At 50.2% G+C, this 20,031-nt stretch overlaps 1 protein-coding gene across 1 annotated transcript; it reads left to right on the top strand.

Annotated features, from left to right (window-relative positions):
• Window positions 1-5,305: 5,305 nt before the first annotated feature.
• On the top strand, window positions 5,306-20,031 carry TGFB3 (transforming growth factor beta 3). Its single transcript, XM_027880820.1, has 7 exons — window positions 5,306-5,903; window positions 11,326-11,489; window positions 12,836-12,965; window positions 14,525-14,632; window positions 15,435-15,606; window positions 16,134-16,287; window positions 18,610-20,031. The coding sequence occupies exons 1-7, from the start codon at window positions 5,420-5,422 to the stop codon at window positions 18,766-18,768; spliced, it is 1,371 nt and encodes a 456-aa protein (XP_027736621.1). The 5' UTR covers window positions 5,306-5,419; the 3' UTR covers window positions 18,769-20,031.

Genomic DNA, 20,031 nt, shown 5'->3' with positions numbered 1-20,031 from the left:
CTTTGTTCATTTGCTTATATTTTTTCTGGTATCTCACATTCCTCAGAATCTTCAACCATCCTCATTAACCTAAATAATTGTCATTCATTTATTCTGCTGCTACAATAAAGAACTGTGCCGCACCACAAACTACATTGTTAACACTTCACCATGATGAAAACTGACTGTGTAACCCTAAACTTTTAAGCCTTCCAAGAAAACCTATTACTAAAGGCACCAGATCTCACTCCATACCTGCTTAGCTTTAGTAGCAGCTCATGGTTTGGCTGAGGAACTTTCAGAAGTCTAAATAAATTGTATCAAATAATTCTCTTTTTTCCATTTCTTACTGACATGTTCAAGTAGTTGTGCTGTGATGATCTAAGGATTAAGTGAAATAAGATTTGTGGGCAGAGGTAATAATTTTTTATTAGACCAACTGATATAGCTGGAAAAAAACATACAAGAAGTGTTTCTGTGCCGGAAAGCTTGTGTGTTTTTTCCAGCTATATCAATTGGCCTAATAAAAGATATTATCTCTCTTTACAGACCTTGACATGTTTAAGGAATTCAGTAAGTGAGACATGATTTTCCTTTTTTGAAGCCAGGCTTGTTGGGCTTTATGAAATTATGATCTTCTAGATACTTTGTGCTTCTGTTTTAATTACAGATTCAAGTATTCATGAAGTATAGAGGGCAGTTTTCACCTAGCCCATGCTTCACCACCAGGGCCACGGGAATACGGACGGCCCTGCATTTCCCAGTTCCCATCCACTCCTACAAAGAGCTGCTGCAACAGTGCAGCTACACAGATGTCAGGAGATAGAGGGGACTGTAGCTCTGGGGTTACAGTAACCACTGCAAGATGTGCAAGTACAGGTAGACACTTACAGCTGACCTTGATCAGAAAAACAGCAATCCTTGGGTAGGAGTGCATCGCCAGCATTGTGGCCCCAAATAGGTAGCTGGCAGGCTGTTCCTACTGGAGGCAGGGTAGAGACAGTACCAGGTGTCATCCTGGACAGACAGATCATGAAGCAGCAGGACCAGCAGGTTCACCTATTTGGAACTGCCCCCCCTCTCCAAGCTCCACCTCACAATTCCTCTGGGTCTCCATCCCAGACACCACCCTACCTCCACTTCCCAGCTCCCCTCAAGACACTTGCTGCCCACCCCAGGGACAGAAGTCTCAGGCCAATAGAAGAAGGGCAGAGTCCATGTGCAGGAAAGAAAGCATTTAAGCACTTGGGGAATTGAGCCTTGCCTCAGAACTTTGACTTCTGACTTAAAAGATTCTCAGTGGGAGAGAAGAGCAGATGTATAGAAAGAATGAAACCCAAAATCTGTCCTGCCTTGAGTCTCTCCAGACCCAATTTATTGAAATGGGGTTTGTCATCCACCCTGACATAGTTCTGCCTGCTTGGGGAGGGCAACAGGGAAAAAGGAGTTTTTATTCATTGTTTCATGTTGTGGCTCAAATGGATCTTGCTTGCCTTAAGCATTGGGGTCACCTTTTCTGAATAGTTTAATTCTCCTCTGCCCTACTGGTGCAACCACAGGCAGCATTTGACCTTGGGTCTAGAGCAACTCCACTCAACTGAGAAGGAGCCACGTAACAGGACAAATGTCTGGTGCTGCTGTGATTGCCCAAAGCCATTTTTTGTGCTTGCTTCCTGTCCAGTTCAGGTCTGTGGTGCCAGGGTTTCTCCTTCCCAGTGTACAGTTCCAGGTGTATTCTCAGGTCTCAGTCTGCCTTACTTGTTTGGTTTTGCCCTCACTATAAATCACACTGCTGCCACCCCCTCTCATCTGAACAGCAAGTAAGAACTATGCAAGCATTCCTTTCACAGACAAGTTCTCACATCTAAGCATGGACTCTCTCCATCTGGTTTCAACCCAAACTTGATCACGCAGAATAGGACTAACAGAGTCCCCCACTAGCACTGTTTACTGTTGATTACCCCTTAACTGGACAGATGTATGAATAGAGCTTGTGTCTGGTCCTCTTACCCATGAGAAAGCCATGAGAATCTGGGAAAGCAATCACACTTGAGCACTCCCATATGCTTCTGGTCCTAGACCACCTTTAGAGAGAGGGCACACATGTGCAGTTAAAGCTGCAGCTATGGTGGAAAGCTGACATGGTAGCACAATGACCACCTTATTCAGAGTGGCCAAAGGTTTTGTTAAGTAGCTCCCTGGCAGCCGTAAGATTTATGGGATGCAGGGCAATTCCAGTAGCAACAAGTGACACAGTGCTGTGCCTTTCTTCCTCACCCAACCCTCACGTCAGGCGGCCAGCCAGATTCCCGATTTTGACATGAGCCAATTCATTAAAAACAGTAAGCTTCCACTGAGAAGCAAAGTGCTCAGCAAAAACTGCTGCCGTAGCCTGCTCCACACTAGCAGCACACTGGCAGCTCCAAGCGTCTCAGTTTGATTTCTCTGCAGTTTTTTCTCCATGCACCTTGAAATATTTACCTCATCTCTATGGGGTTTTGCAGGAGGGAAACAACTGCAAATATTCTGTTATTTCTGTGGGTTCCAGAACAAAAGCTCCTAACAATTGCAAAGCTTCAAACAAGAGGTTTCTCCTTATGGAAGGTAGAAGGGGCTTTGACAGGCAGCAAAGGCCCACGCATTTGCCTGTCTCGATCTCCGTGAGAACAGATGCTGTTTGGGTTACATCAACCCCAGCTCAGATTGTCAAACCCCAACCAGAGTTGCCAAGTGTGAAATATTTCCTATGACACTCACACATTCAGTAGCCCTGTCAGGCTCTCCCTCAGCCTAGCTGGATTCCAGCTTGTCCAAGATGTGCAACCTCTTAGTGACTGCTACTTGCAGCCACCAGTGTTGGTTCCAGTGAATGTCAGACTGCAGAGATTCCACACCTCTCTCATCCCACAGAGCAACACCTGGAGCAGAAAGTGAGTGGCCCAATACAGGAACCAGCACCACACCTACATCTGCTATTATTTCCAAGCAGTAAGTCCCCACTGTCAAGTTGTAACAGAAAAATCTGATTGGAGCCATTAACAACATAAGCTTACATTTTGCACTATTGCATTTCATCCAATTTCTACTGTGTCAGCCTTCAAATTTGCTTACGCCCAGTCCTCCCCTGTATTGACAGTGCCTCCCAGTTTTGGATAAGCAGCCAATTTCATTAGCACATCTATTTTGGCGTGCCAAGATCATTAATAAAAACTGGGCCCAGGACCAGCCTCTAGGGAACTCTCTTAATTTCTTATAATTTTTGTACTTATCTCCATCTTAACTAATAATTCACCATGCGGCACCGTAGTAAATGGATTGCTGAAGTCCAAAGCAATCAGTTCTACTGCATTTAGTGCGACCTCCAACCTAATGCAGGGCAGAGGAGGTCCCAGTGTGGAAAAGCATCCAAAATTCATTTCGGAAATGCCTAGGGAGCTCTAGAAACATCCATCCCAATCTATGTTAAAATATTCCATAGATTGTTAACTCAGAATTTGCACCTTACTCCAAGTTGTGATTTGCCTGACATCATCTTAGATCTTGTTACATCTTTGTCTGCTCCATCAAGGAGCTCAAATTCCTCTTCCCCAAGCAAAGCACAAGCAGTGAGCAGCCCACTCTTGTCTCCTCAGAGCTGCAGGGAATGGGCTCAGCAGGCATCCAGCACCCCCAGCTGCCCCATGGATTTCCTGTCAACCTCTTCCACACTCTGAGTGAGCCAATGGCCTCTGAGCTGGCAGTACTCTCCCTGCCCCAGGCCCCTGAACATGTAGGCGAGGGAAGGCTCCCTGCAGCTGTGCCTGGTGTTTCCAGCTGTGCTGTTGCTGGACACCACCGCTCCAGGCTCAGGGGCCACATGCCCCTGGGGCCCACCTCTCCCAGAGCATGAAGATCCAGGACTTGCTTCCGCAGAGAGTTCTGCCCAGCTCCCACGTCGCCCACAGCCTCGCAGCAGCTGTCCCTGCCCCACTTTCCCAACACATCACCAGACCACTGACAGTGCTTCGAGCAGCTCCCATGGTTGGGAAGGCACAAAGCTGCCACCTGGCCCCAGGAGCCTCGCTGGCTCAGGGGCTGCCTCTCTGCTGGCCCCAGGAGAAGTGCTGGGGAGTGGGGCCGAGAGTCCCTGCTCACCTGGGGCAGGGTCCAAGTGAGGGCATAAGGGCTCTCGCTTGCTCCAGGGGCTGGGAACACCTCCATGGTGTTCAGCGCAGCGGGCGCGGGCAGGGCATGGAGGAGGGAGGCCGGTGTGGTGGGTGGCCGTGGTGAGAACACGCCCCGGGAGAGGGGCCCGAACAGGCCCGGGTTATGGGTGGTGACCCCGGCTGGGGCCGGTGCTGTGTCTCCCGCTGTGTCTCCCTCCGAGGGCGGCGGGTGCCGCAGCAGCCCCTTCCCCTCAGCGAGGGCTGCCGTGAAAGGGACACCGCAGGGCTCTCTGGTCACCTGCCTTCCGGGCCGCGGGGCATTGCCCTGACCCTGACCCTGCCCGACACTGTCACTGTGCCCGCGGGGCCACGCACGGCCGCCAGCCCCGCCGCAGCCCCCATCCGCAGCGCGGCGCCCGGGCCCCGCCGCCTCCCTCCCTCCCTCCCTCCCCCGGAAAGAAACCACATCAGGAAAGTATTCGGGGTATTTTTAGCGGCTTTTAATGCGATTTCGCAGCTGGAAGCGGGAGGGGCCTCCCCGCGCCACCCGGACCACCGCGAAGGACCCGCCCGCGACCTCCAGTAGGGGGCGCCCGCGCGCCGCCGCCGGGGCGGTGCGGCGGCCACGTCGGAGGGCGCGCGGGGCCGCCCTGCGCGGAGGGGCCCGGGGCGCGCGGGGCCTGGCGGCCCCGGCGGCGCGAGGGGCGGCGGCGGGGTCGGGGGGGCGGCGGGGGCCTCGCGGCTGCCGGAGCCATTAGCGAGGGGCCGGCGCGGGCGAAGGCCGGGCTTGGAGCTCGCTTCCCCGCCCCGAGCCCCGTCCCGGGGACGTCATGGGAGGGAGGTATAAAATTTCAGCGGCGGGGCCGGGGGAGCGGCAGTGTGCGCGGGCCGGCCGGTGCGGTGCGCGGTCGGGGTACGGCGGCCGGCGTAACCCGCGGGCGCAGCGGACGGCCGGCCCGGCAGCAGCGCTCCCGGCCGGGCGAGGGGGGCCGTGGTGCCGCGCTCCCGGACGGCGAGGGCCGGGCGGCGGGCGATGTAGGGCGCGAGGCCCGGCGGGGGCATGAATGGTGCAGCGAGAGGGGCGGGCGCGGCGCTCCCCCCGCGGCGGCGGGGCGGCGCGGGCCGCTGACACGTGCGGCGGCGCGGCGCCGCGGGGCGCCTCCGGCTCCGCGGGGCGCGGGGCGGCGCATGGGGAAGGAGCCCGGCGCGGCGAGGCACGGCGCCTGCCGCTTCTCCTTGCGGAGCGCTGCCAGCTCTTCCTGGAAGTCCTGAGTCGCGCACGGCGCAGTGAGTTCATGCACCTCCTCGCCAAGCCTCAGCCTGCGGGATTTGGGGAGGCTGCCGCCAGCACACCGCCCGGTCACCCGCGCTCTCTCACCGCTGCCCGGGGGTCTCTACCGGGGGCCCCGGCCGCCGCCCCCTCGCACATGAAGATGTACGTGCAAAGGGCTCTGGTGCTGCTCTCCCTACTGAGCTTCGCCACCGTGAGCCTCTCGCTGTCCTCCTGCACCACCTTGGACCTGGATCACATCAAGAAGAAGAGGGTGGAGGCCATCCGGGGGCAAATCCTGAGCAAACTGCGGCTCACCAGCCCCCCAGAGACTGTGGGGCCAGCCCATGTGCCCTACCAGATCCTGGCCCTCTATAACAGCACTCGGGAGCTGCTGGAGGAGATGGAGGAGGAGAAGGAGGAGAGCTGCTCTCAGGACAACACCGAGTCCGAATACTATGCCAAAGAGATTCATAAATTTGACATGATCCAGGGCCTCCCCGAGCACAGTAAGTGCGGGGCTCCCCCCGTGCCGGCCGGGGTGCCGCGCCCGCGGGGCAGGCTGCCCGGGACACCGGGCGCGGAGGAGGGGCGGCCGGCCGGGCCCGAGGGGCGCCGGGCCCCCGTGGAAGGGGCCGCTTTCCCGGCAGGGCGGAGGCGGGCGGGGGGCGCGTCTCTGCCTGCCCGTGCGCTCGGGTGCGGGGGCGAGCGGGGGCCGGGGCAGGGGGGAAACCGCGGTGTGACGGCGGCGCTCGGACCACCGGCGGGACGGCGCGGGGCTCGGGCGGCTGTGGGTGACGGGGGCCCGGATCAGCATCTGCCCATACTCCGGCCGGCAGCGGCGAGCGGAACCCGTGCCTTGAAATCTGGACAAGGCGGGAGGGGAAGCCGTGAGGTGGGAAGGCAGCAGGGGAGGAGGCAGCGCGGGTCTCGGGGTGAACGCTGCGCACCGGGCTGGGAGGAGGCGCAGGTCTGGTGTTCGGGTGACGAGCAGGTAGAGGAACTCCTCCTCGCTGAAGCTCCAGCGACTGCCGCAGAGAGACAGGCAACCTGTCCGGTCCATGCAGCACCCGCGCCCGCAGTAGAGAAGGTGGAGAGGCACTTTGAAGAGACTGTGCTTGGAGGACACTGACGAGGATATTACTCCGCTAGTGTGAGGGTTCAGAGAGCGAGTAGAGAACCCGGGTGCTGAGCAGATGTAAAGCAGACTGTGATGTGAAAGGGACCCCCAGGAGAACATAAGCATTGGGGAAACACGGCAGATGTTGAGCAGGTGCGGAGCAGATGATGAGCAGGCCCAGATGTGGACACTAAACAGATTCAGGTGCAGAAGCTGAGCAGATGCAAAGAGAGACTGAGCAGACATGAACCCAAAGCAGATTGCAGATGCTGAGCACATGTAGGCACAAGCAGTCATTTTGGTCTGTGCTTGGGATTCTTTGGGATTGGCAGATGCAGTCATACCACCATCCAGGGTGTTCTGTGACTTAGTGCAGTCCTGGGGACACGATTTGAACATCAGCAGTTTTGGGGAGGAGCTGTGACTTGGTGTAGGCAGTCTCAGAATGCAGTTACTCTGCCAGGTTTATGTTAATCTTGACATATGATGAGTTGGAATAAGAGCTACAATGTGGTAATGCAACAAATTTTACTTAATCTCTAACAGACTGCACTCCATGTGGTTATATGATTAGCTCGTAGCTCAGGAGACACCAAGACTCAAGGAACAGAAAGTGGACAGGGTATAGCAGCTTACCTGTATTTCAGCATTTTTTACCTACTGAAGTGTCATTTATGAAATTCTAAGCATATAGGGAAACCAAGTATCTGCAGAATAGTACAGCCATGCTACACACCCATGTGTTTTGGGGAACGAAACTGAAAGCAAAACAGCAGCAGATGAAGTCAAAGGAGTGAATTTAGATAAGATTGAGGGGAAAGGGAAATGAAAAAGTGATGCAGAAGAAGGAACAGTGAGCAGGGACTGTGGGTTGGGGAAAATTCCTATGTAAATTAATGATTCTGTCCCATGTCCCCAAAGGACACTGGAGCAGTGAGTTCAGAAGACTAAGTAGTGCTGAGATTAAATTTCTGGGAGTGGGTAGTGTAGATGCCACCACTCAGAACTTAAGAATTTGGTCACACGAGGAGAGACTAGCTCCAGACATATCGTGGTGTCAGGCCCTCCTTTTGAAACCTGGGGAGTTTCATTGCTTACACCATGGCTGAATTTGGCCCTGTGTCTTCAGAAGTGGCTGGTGTTCAACTTTCCCATGACTCTGTCACTGTGCCAGGCAGTGATCTCAGAGCGTGCTCTGAGCCAAAGCCAGTCTCCTCGGGTGGGGGGGGGGGTGTGAAGGGAGAGGGGAGGACCGCTCCATTGAAGGAACTGCAAGGATGATACAGACAAGTCTGAAATGCGTGCACACTCACACGAACTGTTCTAGCTCCAGATTATTAGTCAAGCGGCTCATTGGCTCAGAGAACCCATACTTCTCAAAGTCTGAAGGCTCCAAAGTGAGAAGAGCTGAGGAGCAAAACTAGGAAGTATATCCTTCTAGGAAGGACAGATATTCAGGACCAGGTTTCCCATCTGAGCTGTTTGGTGACTCATAGAATAGTCTTCCTCCTGTGTCTCTCAGGCACATTGCCTGAATTATAAGGGACTTTCTTTCAGAGAATAACTCCCTTTTGATTAGCCGTTCACTTTAGGGATCTCCTAAAACTCATAGGGATCAGACTCCCTTAACCACTGACTTGGTTATATTCAAGCTTGGAGAGCATCTGCAACAGTCCTGCAAATGGTTTTTTGCTTACCTTCCTGAGGAAAAACACATGCCATTTTCCAAGGCAGCTTGAAACACAAGGCAATTAAAGTCATGGGTCACTGGGGCCAGGCATCTCTTCCCTCCAAACCTGCCACCTGCAGAGTTCCAGATGGATCCGTTTTTTTCCTCCAAAGTTATGCAGCTTTGGCATGAAACACCTTGGTGATTCAGTGGTGTAATGCAGAGGAAGGCAATACCTGCTCACAGACAGCCTGCCTTCTCATCAAACTTGAACTGCACAGCCATCAGCCTTCCTGGGGCTTGCCAGAAACAGCAGGCATTTCTGCTGGATCGGCAGCACGTGGTGAACCTGCACCTTGTTGACAGCAGTGATAGGAAGATGGAAGCTTGCAAAAGAACCTGCTTCCTGTATCACATTATCCACACTAAGAGGCTACTGGTCTCATTTGTGCAGTGAACAGCTCTGGGCTACACAGTAATAGCAGGGTCTCATTGAGAGGGTGCATCCTGTCATATCAGACGTAGCATGGCATGGCTGCACAGGGTGTCACAGATTTACTGTCTCCAGGCTTGGTTACTGCCATTGAGTGTTATGGACTGGAAGAGCTTGCAGAAATACTGCCTCCAGGCTTTGTTCTGTGCCGGTAGGTGAACACGTCTGGATTCCAGTGTGATTAACACACCTCAGCTGGGACTGGACTAAGTTCCCTGAAAAATCCCCTTGCTGCCTTTGCTTGTGACCTCGTGCAAAAAAACCTGCCTCCAAGTTGTCAGTTTCTTGGGAATGAGACCTTTATCCTGAACACCCTGCTATGAGAAGCAGGTTCCAGCCTCGCAGTGGTTGAGAGTGAAACACAGGTCACAAGTCCATCTCCACATCACTGAGGGCTTGTTCCCAGGGTACAGAGAGAACATGAACCTTCATAGGGAGGCAAGAGAGCTATTACTGTTTTCACTGGGAAGGTCTCCCAAGACCAGCACTCTAAAAGTGGAGTAAGTAGGTAGAAAGTAATGTGGGGACAGTAGGTGAAATACAGTAGATATAGTAATGTCTTGCCACTACGGCTGCCTAATTTAGCAAAAAATCTTAAGGAGACGATACACTGTAAATTATTTGTCTCTCACCTGCACTGTGCTGTAGGACCAGATTTACAGTCTCTAAATAGACTGTCAGATAAATCGCTACTGTTGGAAACATACTGAGCTTGACTGACCACTGGTCTGATATAGAAAGGCATTTCTGATGATTTTTGAGACACCCCTTATGGACAGGCCGGTCTGAAATGGAAGGGCATGTTGCTGACAACACTGTTAATAGGGCTAGGAGTGCAAGACAGCTTCAGGTAGTATTAAAACGCAGTATCTGCCTAGGTCTAGGACACAGAATAGTTATCGGTGTTAGACTTCAGCTAGGAAGATGTCTTTGGCATTTAATGAGATCTTGGGTTTAGTGAAAGCTTGGGTTTTCTGCTGGGCTTTTCTGTGGTATCAAACCTAGAACTGGTCATGGGTGGAGTCCCCACAGCGGGTGGCTATGTGTGGCTTGGCGTACTCTGCACTGCAGGGATGTTGGGCTGAGTACACCAGTTCATGGCTGCAATGGGGTTTGGTCTCCTGGGATTAGTGAACAGCCATCTCTTCAATAACAGCCAGAGACTTTCCCATATGGGAAAGCTGTTCTATTCAGTAGCACTAATGACAAAACCTCCTCCAGTTAAAGCCCAGTGTGAGCATGTGGTCATTGGCTTATTGAGTAAAATTTCAGCACCCTAAGAACACATCCTTGAAAAGTGGCAGGCGTGCTGAATCTGAGTGTAGCACAAGAGGAAAACCTTCACCTCCATGGATGTGATTCTGGAAGTGCATCCATGTTGCTCAAATCAGAATTTGGCATGGGAGGTGAACCTCTGCGCTCTGTTGCTGTTTTACACTAGCCCATCTTCAGAAGCTGTTTCTCAGGGCACATGATGGTGATGTGAAAAGAGGGGCCTGCAGAACTCCAGGAACGTAATTTGAAGGTCACTCCAACTAGGGCTTCTTGTCTGTTTGTCAGAGGCTGGAACCATGTCTGGGAACAGGTGATAGTTTATCTGTCTGTTTCTTTTTGTTTGTTTAGAAACAAACATCAGCTGATACAGAGAGCCCTGTGTTGCACTGGACATCAGTCAGAGGTCATATGAGAGGCTCTGAAGGGCTGCAAACAAACCTGCATGTGGGCGTAGAGCAGGAGCTGCTCTGTCTTGTCTGCAGGAAGCCTTCATGATGCTAGAGCCTTGAAGGCTAACCAGGTCAACAGGAAAGGAACAAGAGCAACAACAAAGACTTCCACGAGACCAAAATGGTCCCACTGAAGAGCCTTATTTTCTCTTGAGGACTTTGGACCTCATAGCTTTTACCTACTCTTTTTTGGAGCATATCCAAAATGAGTTTTTGTGTTTAGCAGGCATGCATGAAGGCAGAGAACTGCTGTGTTATTTACTGCTCATGTGTCTGATGTCCATGGGCCTAGCACTATTCATTAATTCATTCTCCAGGTCATGACTAAGAGCTGATCTTAAAACCCAGTTCTTTAAGTACACATTGAATAGTTGATGCCCTAAAGAGTCTTCCATGCCTCATGCTTTGTGGACATTGGCTGGCTTCCATTCTAGGAGACAGAGTCAAGGTTTGTAAGATTAGGATTCAACAGTAATGGGATCACCTCCTCCGTGGCTTCATGTCTCCATCATGAGCAGAATCACATCATCCTCATTGTTGGGAATAGGCCCCACTAACTGCAAGTGAGGTTGCCCCATTGTCTGGGCTGAGGTTGTCGTTTTAGATGCAGCTGACTCATGAGCATTAGCAATATTTGATGAGTAGTTAAGAGATAATAATAAACATACTGTGGTCGATCTCTACTGATTCTGTCTTGTGGCATTAAAATAACAGTGGCAGTAGTGGGTATATTTGCAAAATGTTGCAATGTAGAGGAAATGTGCGTGAATTCATCCTGTGTTATGTTCATCTAGATAGCCATGCTTCACAGGTGGCAAGATGTTTCAATGAGAGGTCTCTACTGGAAAGCTCTTTCTCAATATTTATTTGAGATCCTGCCCCTCAGAGCTGTGGTTCTCAGTCTCTCTATATTTCTTTCTCCTAGATGAGCTGGGCATTTGTCCAAAAGGTGTCACCTCCAATGTGTTCCGCTTTAATGTGTCTTCGGCAGAGAAGAACAGCACCAACTTATTCCGGGCTGAGTTTCGTGTGCTGCGTGTGCCCAACCCAAGCTCTAAACGCAGTGAGCAACGCATCGAGCTTTTCCAGGTGGGTGTTGTTATTACCTTCCCCAGTGCCTGAGCCCAGTATAGCTTGGCTCCTTAATGGTTGCCTCAGTTGATATGTGCAGAGCCACAGAAGAGAGGGAGAAGATATTGAATGCTGTAACCCAGGCTTCTTCCAGCATATGTAGTGATAGTCCCTTTTCTTCCCTTTTACAATGTGATGCTGTCCTTTTCCCACTCACACTGGCTGTCTGCGTTGGGCATCCTGGCATTGTGCCTACTACAGCTCTTTGCTGCACTGAGAAGGGGTTTGGAAGGGGAGCTCCTCATGCCTGGAGCAGCTCTGACCCTTCTGTCACATCTGCATGCATTGGTCCTTTGGCAGTTTTGTTCCTTTGGCTCACACAGTACAATTGGTACTAATCCAACGGGTGGAGCTCTCTGTCTTGTCTCTGACTTACTAGAAAAGTAGTGCTTGCTTTCAATGTGCCCCTCAGGGACACAATTCAGGTTACTGTTAATCCAGGTACTTATCTGGAGCTTGCTTTGAATTTATGGACTCCTCTGGCAGATTAAGGTCTGGTTCAGGCTTGGAAGTAGTCTTAGGCCAGAGTGGACCACCCAACTAATGGTACAGTTTAGCATCCAGGCAGCACATTCCCACAGGCTCGTGTCCATCCACTTTGCTGTAAGAGTGCCTCTAAAATTTGCCCTGTGGGTGGTTGGTCTTGAGGACTTCCTGGAAGCTTCAAAGATCAGGGCAGTTCTCCACCAGTTGACACAACTGACAAGGAGGCGATCTCAGAGCTTCTCTGTAGGTTCAATGCTCTGTGGAGTCAACCTGGCGTCCTGCAGAACAGGCTGTGGTTGTCTGGAAATGGGAAGAGATGTCAGAACAGAGGGAGAGGTCTCCAAACCTGATCAACCCTGGTGTGTTTTGATAGAAGTTAAAGAGTGAAGAAAACCTGAAAACACCACAGTGAGGAGTCAGTAAATAGGCTTCCTGGGCAAGGGATCTGTGGCCAGATGCTCTATTGTCCATTGATGGTTCTACTCTGAATTCCAGATCCACATCCCACAGGTGTATACTGAAACAAACCCACCCCTTAGATCAATTCCTCTGTGCTTCTTCCTCTGGATGTGTGCCCCAAAACACTGCTGAATTGAGATAGGCTGCTTAAGACACAGAAATCAGGGTTGTGTAGTTCTCTGGACTTCGGGTTGATTTGAAGCTTGTCCTTCTTACCCGTGCCTGGGTATTCCCGGTGTCTCATTTGCCAGGACCAACCTTCTGAATTAGTTTTTAGCAAGTGGAAGAAAAAACCTGAAGACTATCCCTTCCTTACGCATGGCACTGGCTGATTTTTTGTACCACTCCTCCTGACACAGATCCTTCGTCCGGATGAGCACATAGCGAAGCAGCGGTACCTCAGTGGCAGGAATGTGCAGACACGGGGCTCCCCTGAGTGGCTGTCCTTTGATGTCACCGAGACTGTGCGTGAGTGGCTTCTGCACAGAGGTAGGGGTCTTAGCTGGACCGGGTGCCAAGGCATCCATAGAAATACGGATCTATGTTGACAGGAGTATCTCTCTGCTCCCCTTGTTGCAGGAGCTTGGTTCACATTGAGGAAAGCTGCTTTCAGTCTGAGAACAAGCCTTCCTCCAGAGAGCTTCCTCAATCTGTGACATTTGCTAGATTCCTAGCTCTGCCCTGGAGGCCCCACTGTGTAGCTCTGTGGGCTGAGTCAGAACTGGATGAGGAAACTCTCTTCACTGAGAGATGCTGAAACTTTTTTTGGTTCAATTCTAAGCCCAGAGGGGACCTCTCTGCTTGTCTAGAGTATAATCTGCAATACTTAAAAAATGAGGAATGCTCTGCTTTAGTTTTCGTGTGGATTAGAGCAAATATAGTAGGGGAAAAAGCAGCAAGGATCCTGGCTTATTTAGCTGTTTACAGCTTGTCAGGTATAAAGGTGAGGAAATACCAGAAGCTGATATACATAGACACATGGAGGCTTTACCACTGCAGAGAACATACCTCTGCCACCACTGGGCAGCCCAACAGATAGTTATGGGGCAGCTCCTAGCAAGAACACTGACCCCATTCACAGCCGGAGCATAAGGCATCATGACTCACAGCTGGACTGGCCTCACAGATAGAAGCTAGGTGCCACTGAAGACTGGAATGCAGGTCCTGGCAAGCAGCCGCTCCCTGGAAGGGTAAGCTAGGGGCTTGCAGGCTCCTCCTCTTTCAAGCAATCTTAAATTGTGTCCTGATGGCTGGAGTTCAGGGCTGGAACTGCAGTGAGCTCTGGGCAGGCACACTAGCTGACAAGACATCAGAGAGTATATATAGTGCTAAGGAAAAAAGGTGCTAGGCACCTTGTCAATGCCCCTGGGAGCCAGATGTTTTAATTCATGGCACAACATAAAAAAGGAGCTTTCATAAGAATCTTATGTTCCTTTAGTCAGGCCCACACAGCATGACTGGTCCAGGAAGTTATTATGAAAATAGACATGCCTCTGGAAAGTCTATGTGACTTAGACCGCTAGCAGTTCAACAAAACAGGAGGTTGCAGCTGCTGAGAAAAATGCTTCCAATGAAATTACTTGTCCATATCCAACTTGCTTATTTTCAGATCTCTCCTTCAGACACTAGCCAGAAGCTAGATAATAGAGAGGTACCGAGGATGGCAAAACTGATTTAACAGACAACCACAAGCCAGCTATTCAAAATATTTTTTTTCCAGTGGAGCTCCTTGAAACTCTCAAAGTCAAAATTTATGCTGAGTAGCCTAAAAAAAATGTAACCAGGAGCACTCTTCTTACCTGCCCAGAAAGTTCCCTTTAGCCAGAGCAAGGCTTTTGGCACAGGTGAAATTGGAGGATTTTGCTTCCTATTCTCCTTTCCAAAGCAGCTTCCATTCCTCAATTCTGATAGCATCCCTGACTTTGGAACCAGCCCACTGTCTAGGAATTAGCACAGTACATGTCCTCATGAAACTTCCTTGTGCCAGGAGCTGTTGCAACTGAGAAAGACTGTTTCTCACATTTCTCACAAAGTCATCTTTTTTGCAGAGTCCAACCTTGGCCTGGAAATTAGCATACACTGTCCTTGCCATACTTTTCAGCCCAACGGGGACATCTTGGAGAGTTTGCATGAGGTCCTAGAGATCAAGTTCAAAGGTGATAAAGAGCTGGGTCAGGGGAGGCTGTTGGGGAAGGGAAAGCCTGGAGCATCTAAAGTAAAAAAGAGGTCTTGCTTTGCGTATTTGAGCCTTCTCCATTGTGTAATGTCTTAAAGCATACACATCTGGGTTTGCATGTTCATTATGTGGGCATATCCACTATATACATAGGTTAGAAAAGGAAGAAAGTAAGAGCAGGTTGGGTGGGCTTGCTCAAGTGTCTGCAGAAAGGAATAATTTTGTATTTCAGTGTCTCTCTGGGAAGTTCAGCTTGGTGCCTTCTCAGGTTTCCACAGAGGCTCTGCTTTCCAGTTAGGGTGACTGAAACACACGGAAGTTAGGCATCCTGTGTGAGGTGGCTCAGAGAGTCAGTGGCTTGGCTGGCCTAAGAACTAGGAACCTCCTGGCTTGCAGCCCTGGGCAGCAGCCATTGGCCCCCACAGGCCTAATTTCTGAGGCTGTTCTGCCGAGTGCCAATTATCTGACATCTTCTTTAAACCATTCATCTTTCTGCCTGTCCTGGGACCAAAGCCAGGAGTGAGTGGGATGGATTAATGGCCCCACCAGCAGTTTGCAAATGGTAAAACAGGTGGCCCATAAGCCTCTATTTCAGGCCTGCAGCAGTCAGATTCACCAGAAATAAAGGGGCTCCCTGTGAGGGAAGAAGTCCCAGAGTAAGTGGACGTGGTGCCTGAATCCTTTTCACCTGGTTCAAGAGAGTGTTAAATGCATTGAAAAGTCTTGTTGCATCCTCCACTTCCATGCTGATTTCTTTTTTGTGGGTCCTCTTTTTTCTGAAGGCATTGACAGTGAGGATGACTATGGTCGTGGGGACTTGGGGCGCCTGAAGAAGCAGAAGGACCTGCATAATCCCCACCTCATCTTGATGATGTTACCCCCACATCGACTGGAGAGCCCAGTGTTGGGAGGCCAGAGAAAGAAACGGGCCCTAGATACCAACTACTGTTTCCGGTAAGTGAGAATGATGCCTGGATCCTGTGCCTGAGGTGGGTAGGCCTGGTGAGACTCCATGCCTCCAGGAAAGGCAGAGCTCTCTTCCAAGGGGGTTGTGGGTCACCATGGTGCCCAAAGGGCCACATGAGGAGCACATCTCAGCCAGCTATTCCTCGTGGTGTCCAAGAAGGGGATGCTGGCCAGTTCAGCAGAGTTGCAATGTGCTTCTGGCTGAGCTGCTGGCTCAAAGAGACTTGCAAGCACCTTTCTGGAGCCCAGTGTGGGCAGGGATCTGTAGTAGCGCCCTACTAGTTGCTAGAGCAGCTGCCTCCCTGGGGTGGTAGGCAAGCTGCCTGCCAGCAGGCACAAGCCCTGCCAGGCTGCTGAGCTGCCCCACTACCACTTGCCTGTGCCGCTCCTCCACGCTTGGCGCATGCAAACACCACGTCCCATTGGGTATTTGTCCTTCTGCTCAGGAAGCTGCATCTTGCAGTCGCATAGAAGGCTCCCCTTTGCATTCATTGTGTTGCAATACTGTGTTTCAGGAACCTGGAGGAGAACTGCTGCGTGCGTCCTCTGTACATTGACTTCCGACAGGACCTTGGCTGGAAGTGGGTCCACGAGCCTAAGGGCTACTTTGCTAACTTTTGTTCGGGCCCTTGTCCGTACCTCCGCAGCGCAGACACCACTCACAGCACGGTACATCCTGTATATTATCCTGTCAAGGCTTGTGGCTGTGTTTCCCCCTTCCTCCCCATGTCTGGTCAATATCTAGTTTCTTCAAAGCAGCAAAAGCAGTTCAGATCAATATTTGTAAAAACCATTCCAGGGAAACTGCAGAAAAAAGCCTAGGTGGTTCAGGAGGGAGAATGTGCTTCCTACTGAGTCCGAGCTTTCAGGCAAATGTTGAGGAGAAGGATGCTGTTTGTTGTCTCTTGGATGAGTTGTGAAACAGCGGGACTGATGGTTTTAGGGTACTTATGTGGCAGTGGCCATAGTATTAACTGAACTGTTCACATCAAACATCAATTCTGCCTACTTTTTTCATGTAGTTTACACTGGATAGAGGATTTCTCTATGCTCTGTGCCAGGCTGTAAATGCAAAACTGTTGTGCAGTGGCACATGCCTACCATCCGCTATCACAGGGGCAGCTGTAGCCCGTTTAGACGTGAACACGGCCATTCAGTAAGATCTCCTTTCTGCACAGGTATCCTTTCCAGTAGGATTTATACCTGACCTACAGCAGGGAAGAACCTACTAAGCAGTGAGATTTGTGAGAAAAAACTGTCAGAAAGCAATGTCTTTAGGTAACTTACACACAATCTCTTTTTAACATGAGTAGACTGGTCAGTCTTTGGGAAGAACACAATCTGAGCCTGGCTAGAATGGAAGAAAATAAAAGCAACAGAAAAGCACAGGCATTGGAAAAGTATTAAGAAGACAGACTAAGGATCAGACAGTCCACTGCTGAAGCAGGAAAAGCCAGAGGAAAATCCTGTGCTGCTGCCTGCAGAAGAGAAAAGGCAGCAATCCAGATAATGCAACAGCTCACTAGCAGCTTAGCTTCAGATTTCACTAAAAGAGTTTCTGGAAAAAGATCCAGCTGAAGAATGGATGACTAGGTAAAGATGATATTGCAGAAAAGATGCTAACATTTTCTTGACAGCTTGAGAGTCTGCACAGCAGTAAGGTTCACTGAAGCTCAAGGACTAATATCAGTGGGAACAGCTGATCTGTGGGAATGAAGGAGTGAACAGATGCTGGGCATTAAGCACAAGACAAAGCAAGGGAATGAACAGCTTTGAAAGGGTAATGGGCATGTAGCTTTACCATCTGGTTGTCCTGAGAAGCTCTCTAGTAGATAACTGGCCAGAATCAGTGTGAGAGGAAGTAGATTTTAGAATGGTTCCTAATGTTCTGTTCTTGAGCAAGAAAGGAAACAATCAAGCATTAAGGTCAGTGAAGTGATCATAGAAACCTTTAGAACAATATAGTTGCTGACAGCTTGCCAGCACCAGCTAGGAAGAACACGATGAAAAGAAGACTTCTCACCAGTCTGTTTAACCTGCTGTTGAGTAGAGTAACTCCAGAGCATGTGGTATAGCCAGGGGTACTTTGCTTATTATCCCAGAGAGTTTTTACCACAACAACTGTGATTACATGGATCTGGATGATAGAACAGGATGTATCCTTAGCATTTCCCATCCCCAAAGGCTGTAAAGTAGTTAAAATACAATGTGCCAGACCCTGTCGTTTATACCAGATAAGCACGAAAGAGACCACAGTAGAGCAGGTGAGATCATGTTTTGGCCCCACAACTCAAGAAGCTGCTTACTGCAGAGAAATGGTCACCTCTGGCAAGAAGCATGGCAACTGTTCTGTAGTGGTTACATGGCTGCAGTGTACAGTCATCTGTGGGCTGGGGCCAGCTGGGAGGAAGAATCCAGTGGGGTCCCACAGGACACTCTCCTGGCTCCAGCATTACAGTGTAATGACTTGGAGGATGGAGTGGAGGGGGAAGGCATCAGACACTTCAAAGCTGGGAGGGAATTGTGGATACTTGAGAGGACTGGCATCCATCCAGTGCTATCTGGAGATGCTGGTTGAAATAAGCAGCACTGATTCTCTTTCTTCTGGTTTCTTTACAGAATCCAAGAAAATGTGGCCCCAGGCTGGTTACACTGAGCCTTGTTAAAAGCAAAAATTGTGACATTCTGCTCTACCAAATTAGAGATGAGACAACTACTTATACTCCTTCAACCCTTAGGTGTCAGTCACAGAGAGCAAGTTAATTACAGTTAATAAACAAAGTTGTAAAAGTCAGGCCAGGGCAGGTGATACCCTTTAGAAGCAGGCCATGATCAAGAAGTGACGGGGGAGTATTCCTCAATTCAGGGAAATACCCTCTAATAAGCATAGTCCAGACCTCTGGAGGCCTGCTGACTTTGCAGCCCTGTCCTGTCCTCAACCAATTTAAACATACTCCTGACTTTGTCACCACATTTACTTTGTTTCTGCAGGTGCTGGGTTTATACAACACGCTGAACCCTGAGGCATCTGCTTCGCCCTGCTGTGTGCCCCAGGACCTGGAGCCGCTCACTATCTTGTACTATGTTGGGAGGACCCCCAAAGTGGAGCAGCTCTCCAACATGGTGGTGAAATCCTGCAAGTGCAGCTGAAAAGGCCCCCTGGCCAACCCAAAGCCAAGAGAAAAACTGTCAGCACCCACTCTCCTGCTCCCAGGCTAACACAAAGAGAACTGGGGGTCAGAGACTATGCATGCCGAGGGCCAAGTGCCAAACCCTGTGGCTTGTAAAGTCTGGCAGCCCTTGGGGATCTCTTCTGGAACACTTCTTGGTTGTCTTGGCAGTGCAGCGTTCCTTCTAGGAGTTACTTTGGTGACACAAAGGCCACGCTCTCCAAAATGGCTGGACAGTTGGTACGGAAGTGAAGGATAAGTTGGAGGAACTGCTGTGTATTTGAATGCTGGGTGGTTGAGCTGGGAAAACGAGAATGAGAAAGCAGGTGCAAGGGGGAATGGAAATGGGGAGATGTTTTCTATTCTAGCTTTAGCTATCTTAAGACCTCAGCCCTCCCTGCTGGCCTGAAGTACCAAAGGTTTTCCCTGGAGGAGGAAACCTTGCAAGTTTCTTTAGAGAAGGAAAATGCACCAAGATGCGAAGTTGCTGAGAGAAGAAACGCTCAGAGATACACTTAAGACTTTTGTTCCTCAGAGCTGTGATCCAAGAATCTTGCAACTGAAACCATGCCTGCCAAACCTCTAAGTTCAGTTGACAGATCCTGCCTATTGGTTTCCAAATGCAAACTGCAAGGCTCCCAGCCAGCCTACTGAGGGTGGGCAAATACAAGGAAAGAGGGTGCTGAGTCCATTTTCAGCTCTTTCACCTTCCTGGAGTTTCTAAGAGATGGTTTCGGGTCAGGGCAGGAGCAATATCTGGGTACCTGAATATTGGGCCCACTCATTCATGATCTGACACACCCTGAGGACCTCTTGTCGTGGTTTGTGAGGTGCTTTGGGGTGTTCTGCACCTGTTCTGCATGATGACCTGAACATGACCCAGGTCTCACCTGCCAAGACTTAAAAAATAGTAATCTCAAAAACTTTGCAAAAAATAAATATTTTGGGGGGAGATGCTAATTTTTTCACATGCAAGTTGTTTGTTGGAGAGTTAGATGATTTGCTGTTTTTAAAGTGCGACCACTGTGACATACTCGGTCTAAAATTTTTGCCCTTTTCCAAAATGTCTCTTCAAAGGAACAGATAGAATTTAGGTTGGCAAGAGAATCCCAATATGGAAATTCCTTGTTACCCTCAAACTGTGCCTGGTGTGTATGTGCCCTGTCTCACCCTAGTCCTTCCTTATATTACCTCTGGCATCTGCTTTTGATAGATTCATATAAAACTCCCTTCAAATGTAAAA

Source organism: Empidonax traillii, unplaced genomic scaffold (genome assembly GCF_003031625.1).
Source record: "Empidonax traillii isolate 1590-97213 ecotype Southwest subspecies unplaced genomic scaffold, ASM303162v1 scaffold74:size2480735, whole genome shotgun sequence".
In the NCBI taxonomy this organism is placed as follows: Eukaryota; Metazoa; Chordata; class Aves; order Passeriformes; family Tyrannidae; genus Empidonax; species Empidonax traillii.
The sequence above is the reverse complement of the archived record's forward strand: the minus strand, read 5'-3'. Positions and strand labels throughout refer to the sequence as shown.

Coding starts and splice junctions, on each gene's coding strand:
- TGFB3 (XM_027880820.1), top strand. CDS start 5,420: ATGCACCTCCTCGCCAAGCCTCAGCCTGCGGGATTTGGGGAGGCTGCC. Junction 5,904..11,325: donor CCAGGGCCTCCCCGAGCACA/GTAAGTGCGGGG, acceptor TCTTTCTCCTAG/ATGAGCTGGGCATTTGTCCA. Junction 14,633..15,434: donor CCTAGAGATCAAGTTCAAAG/GTGATAAAGAGC, acceptor TTTTTTCTGAAG/GCATTGACAGTGAGGATGAC.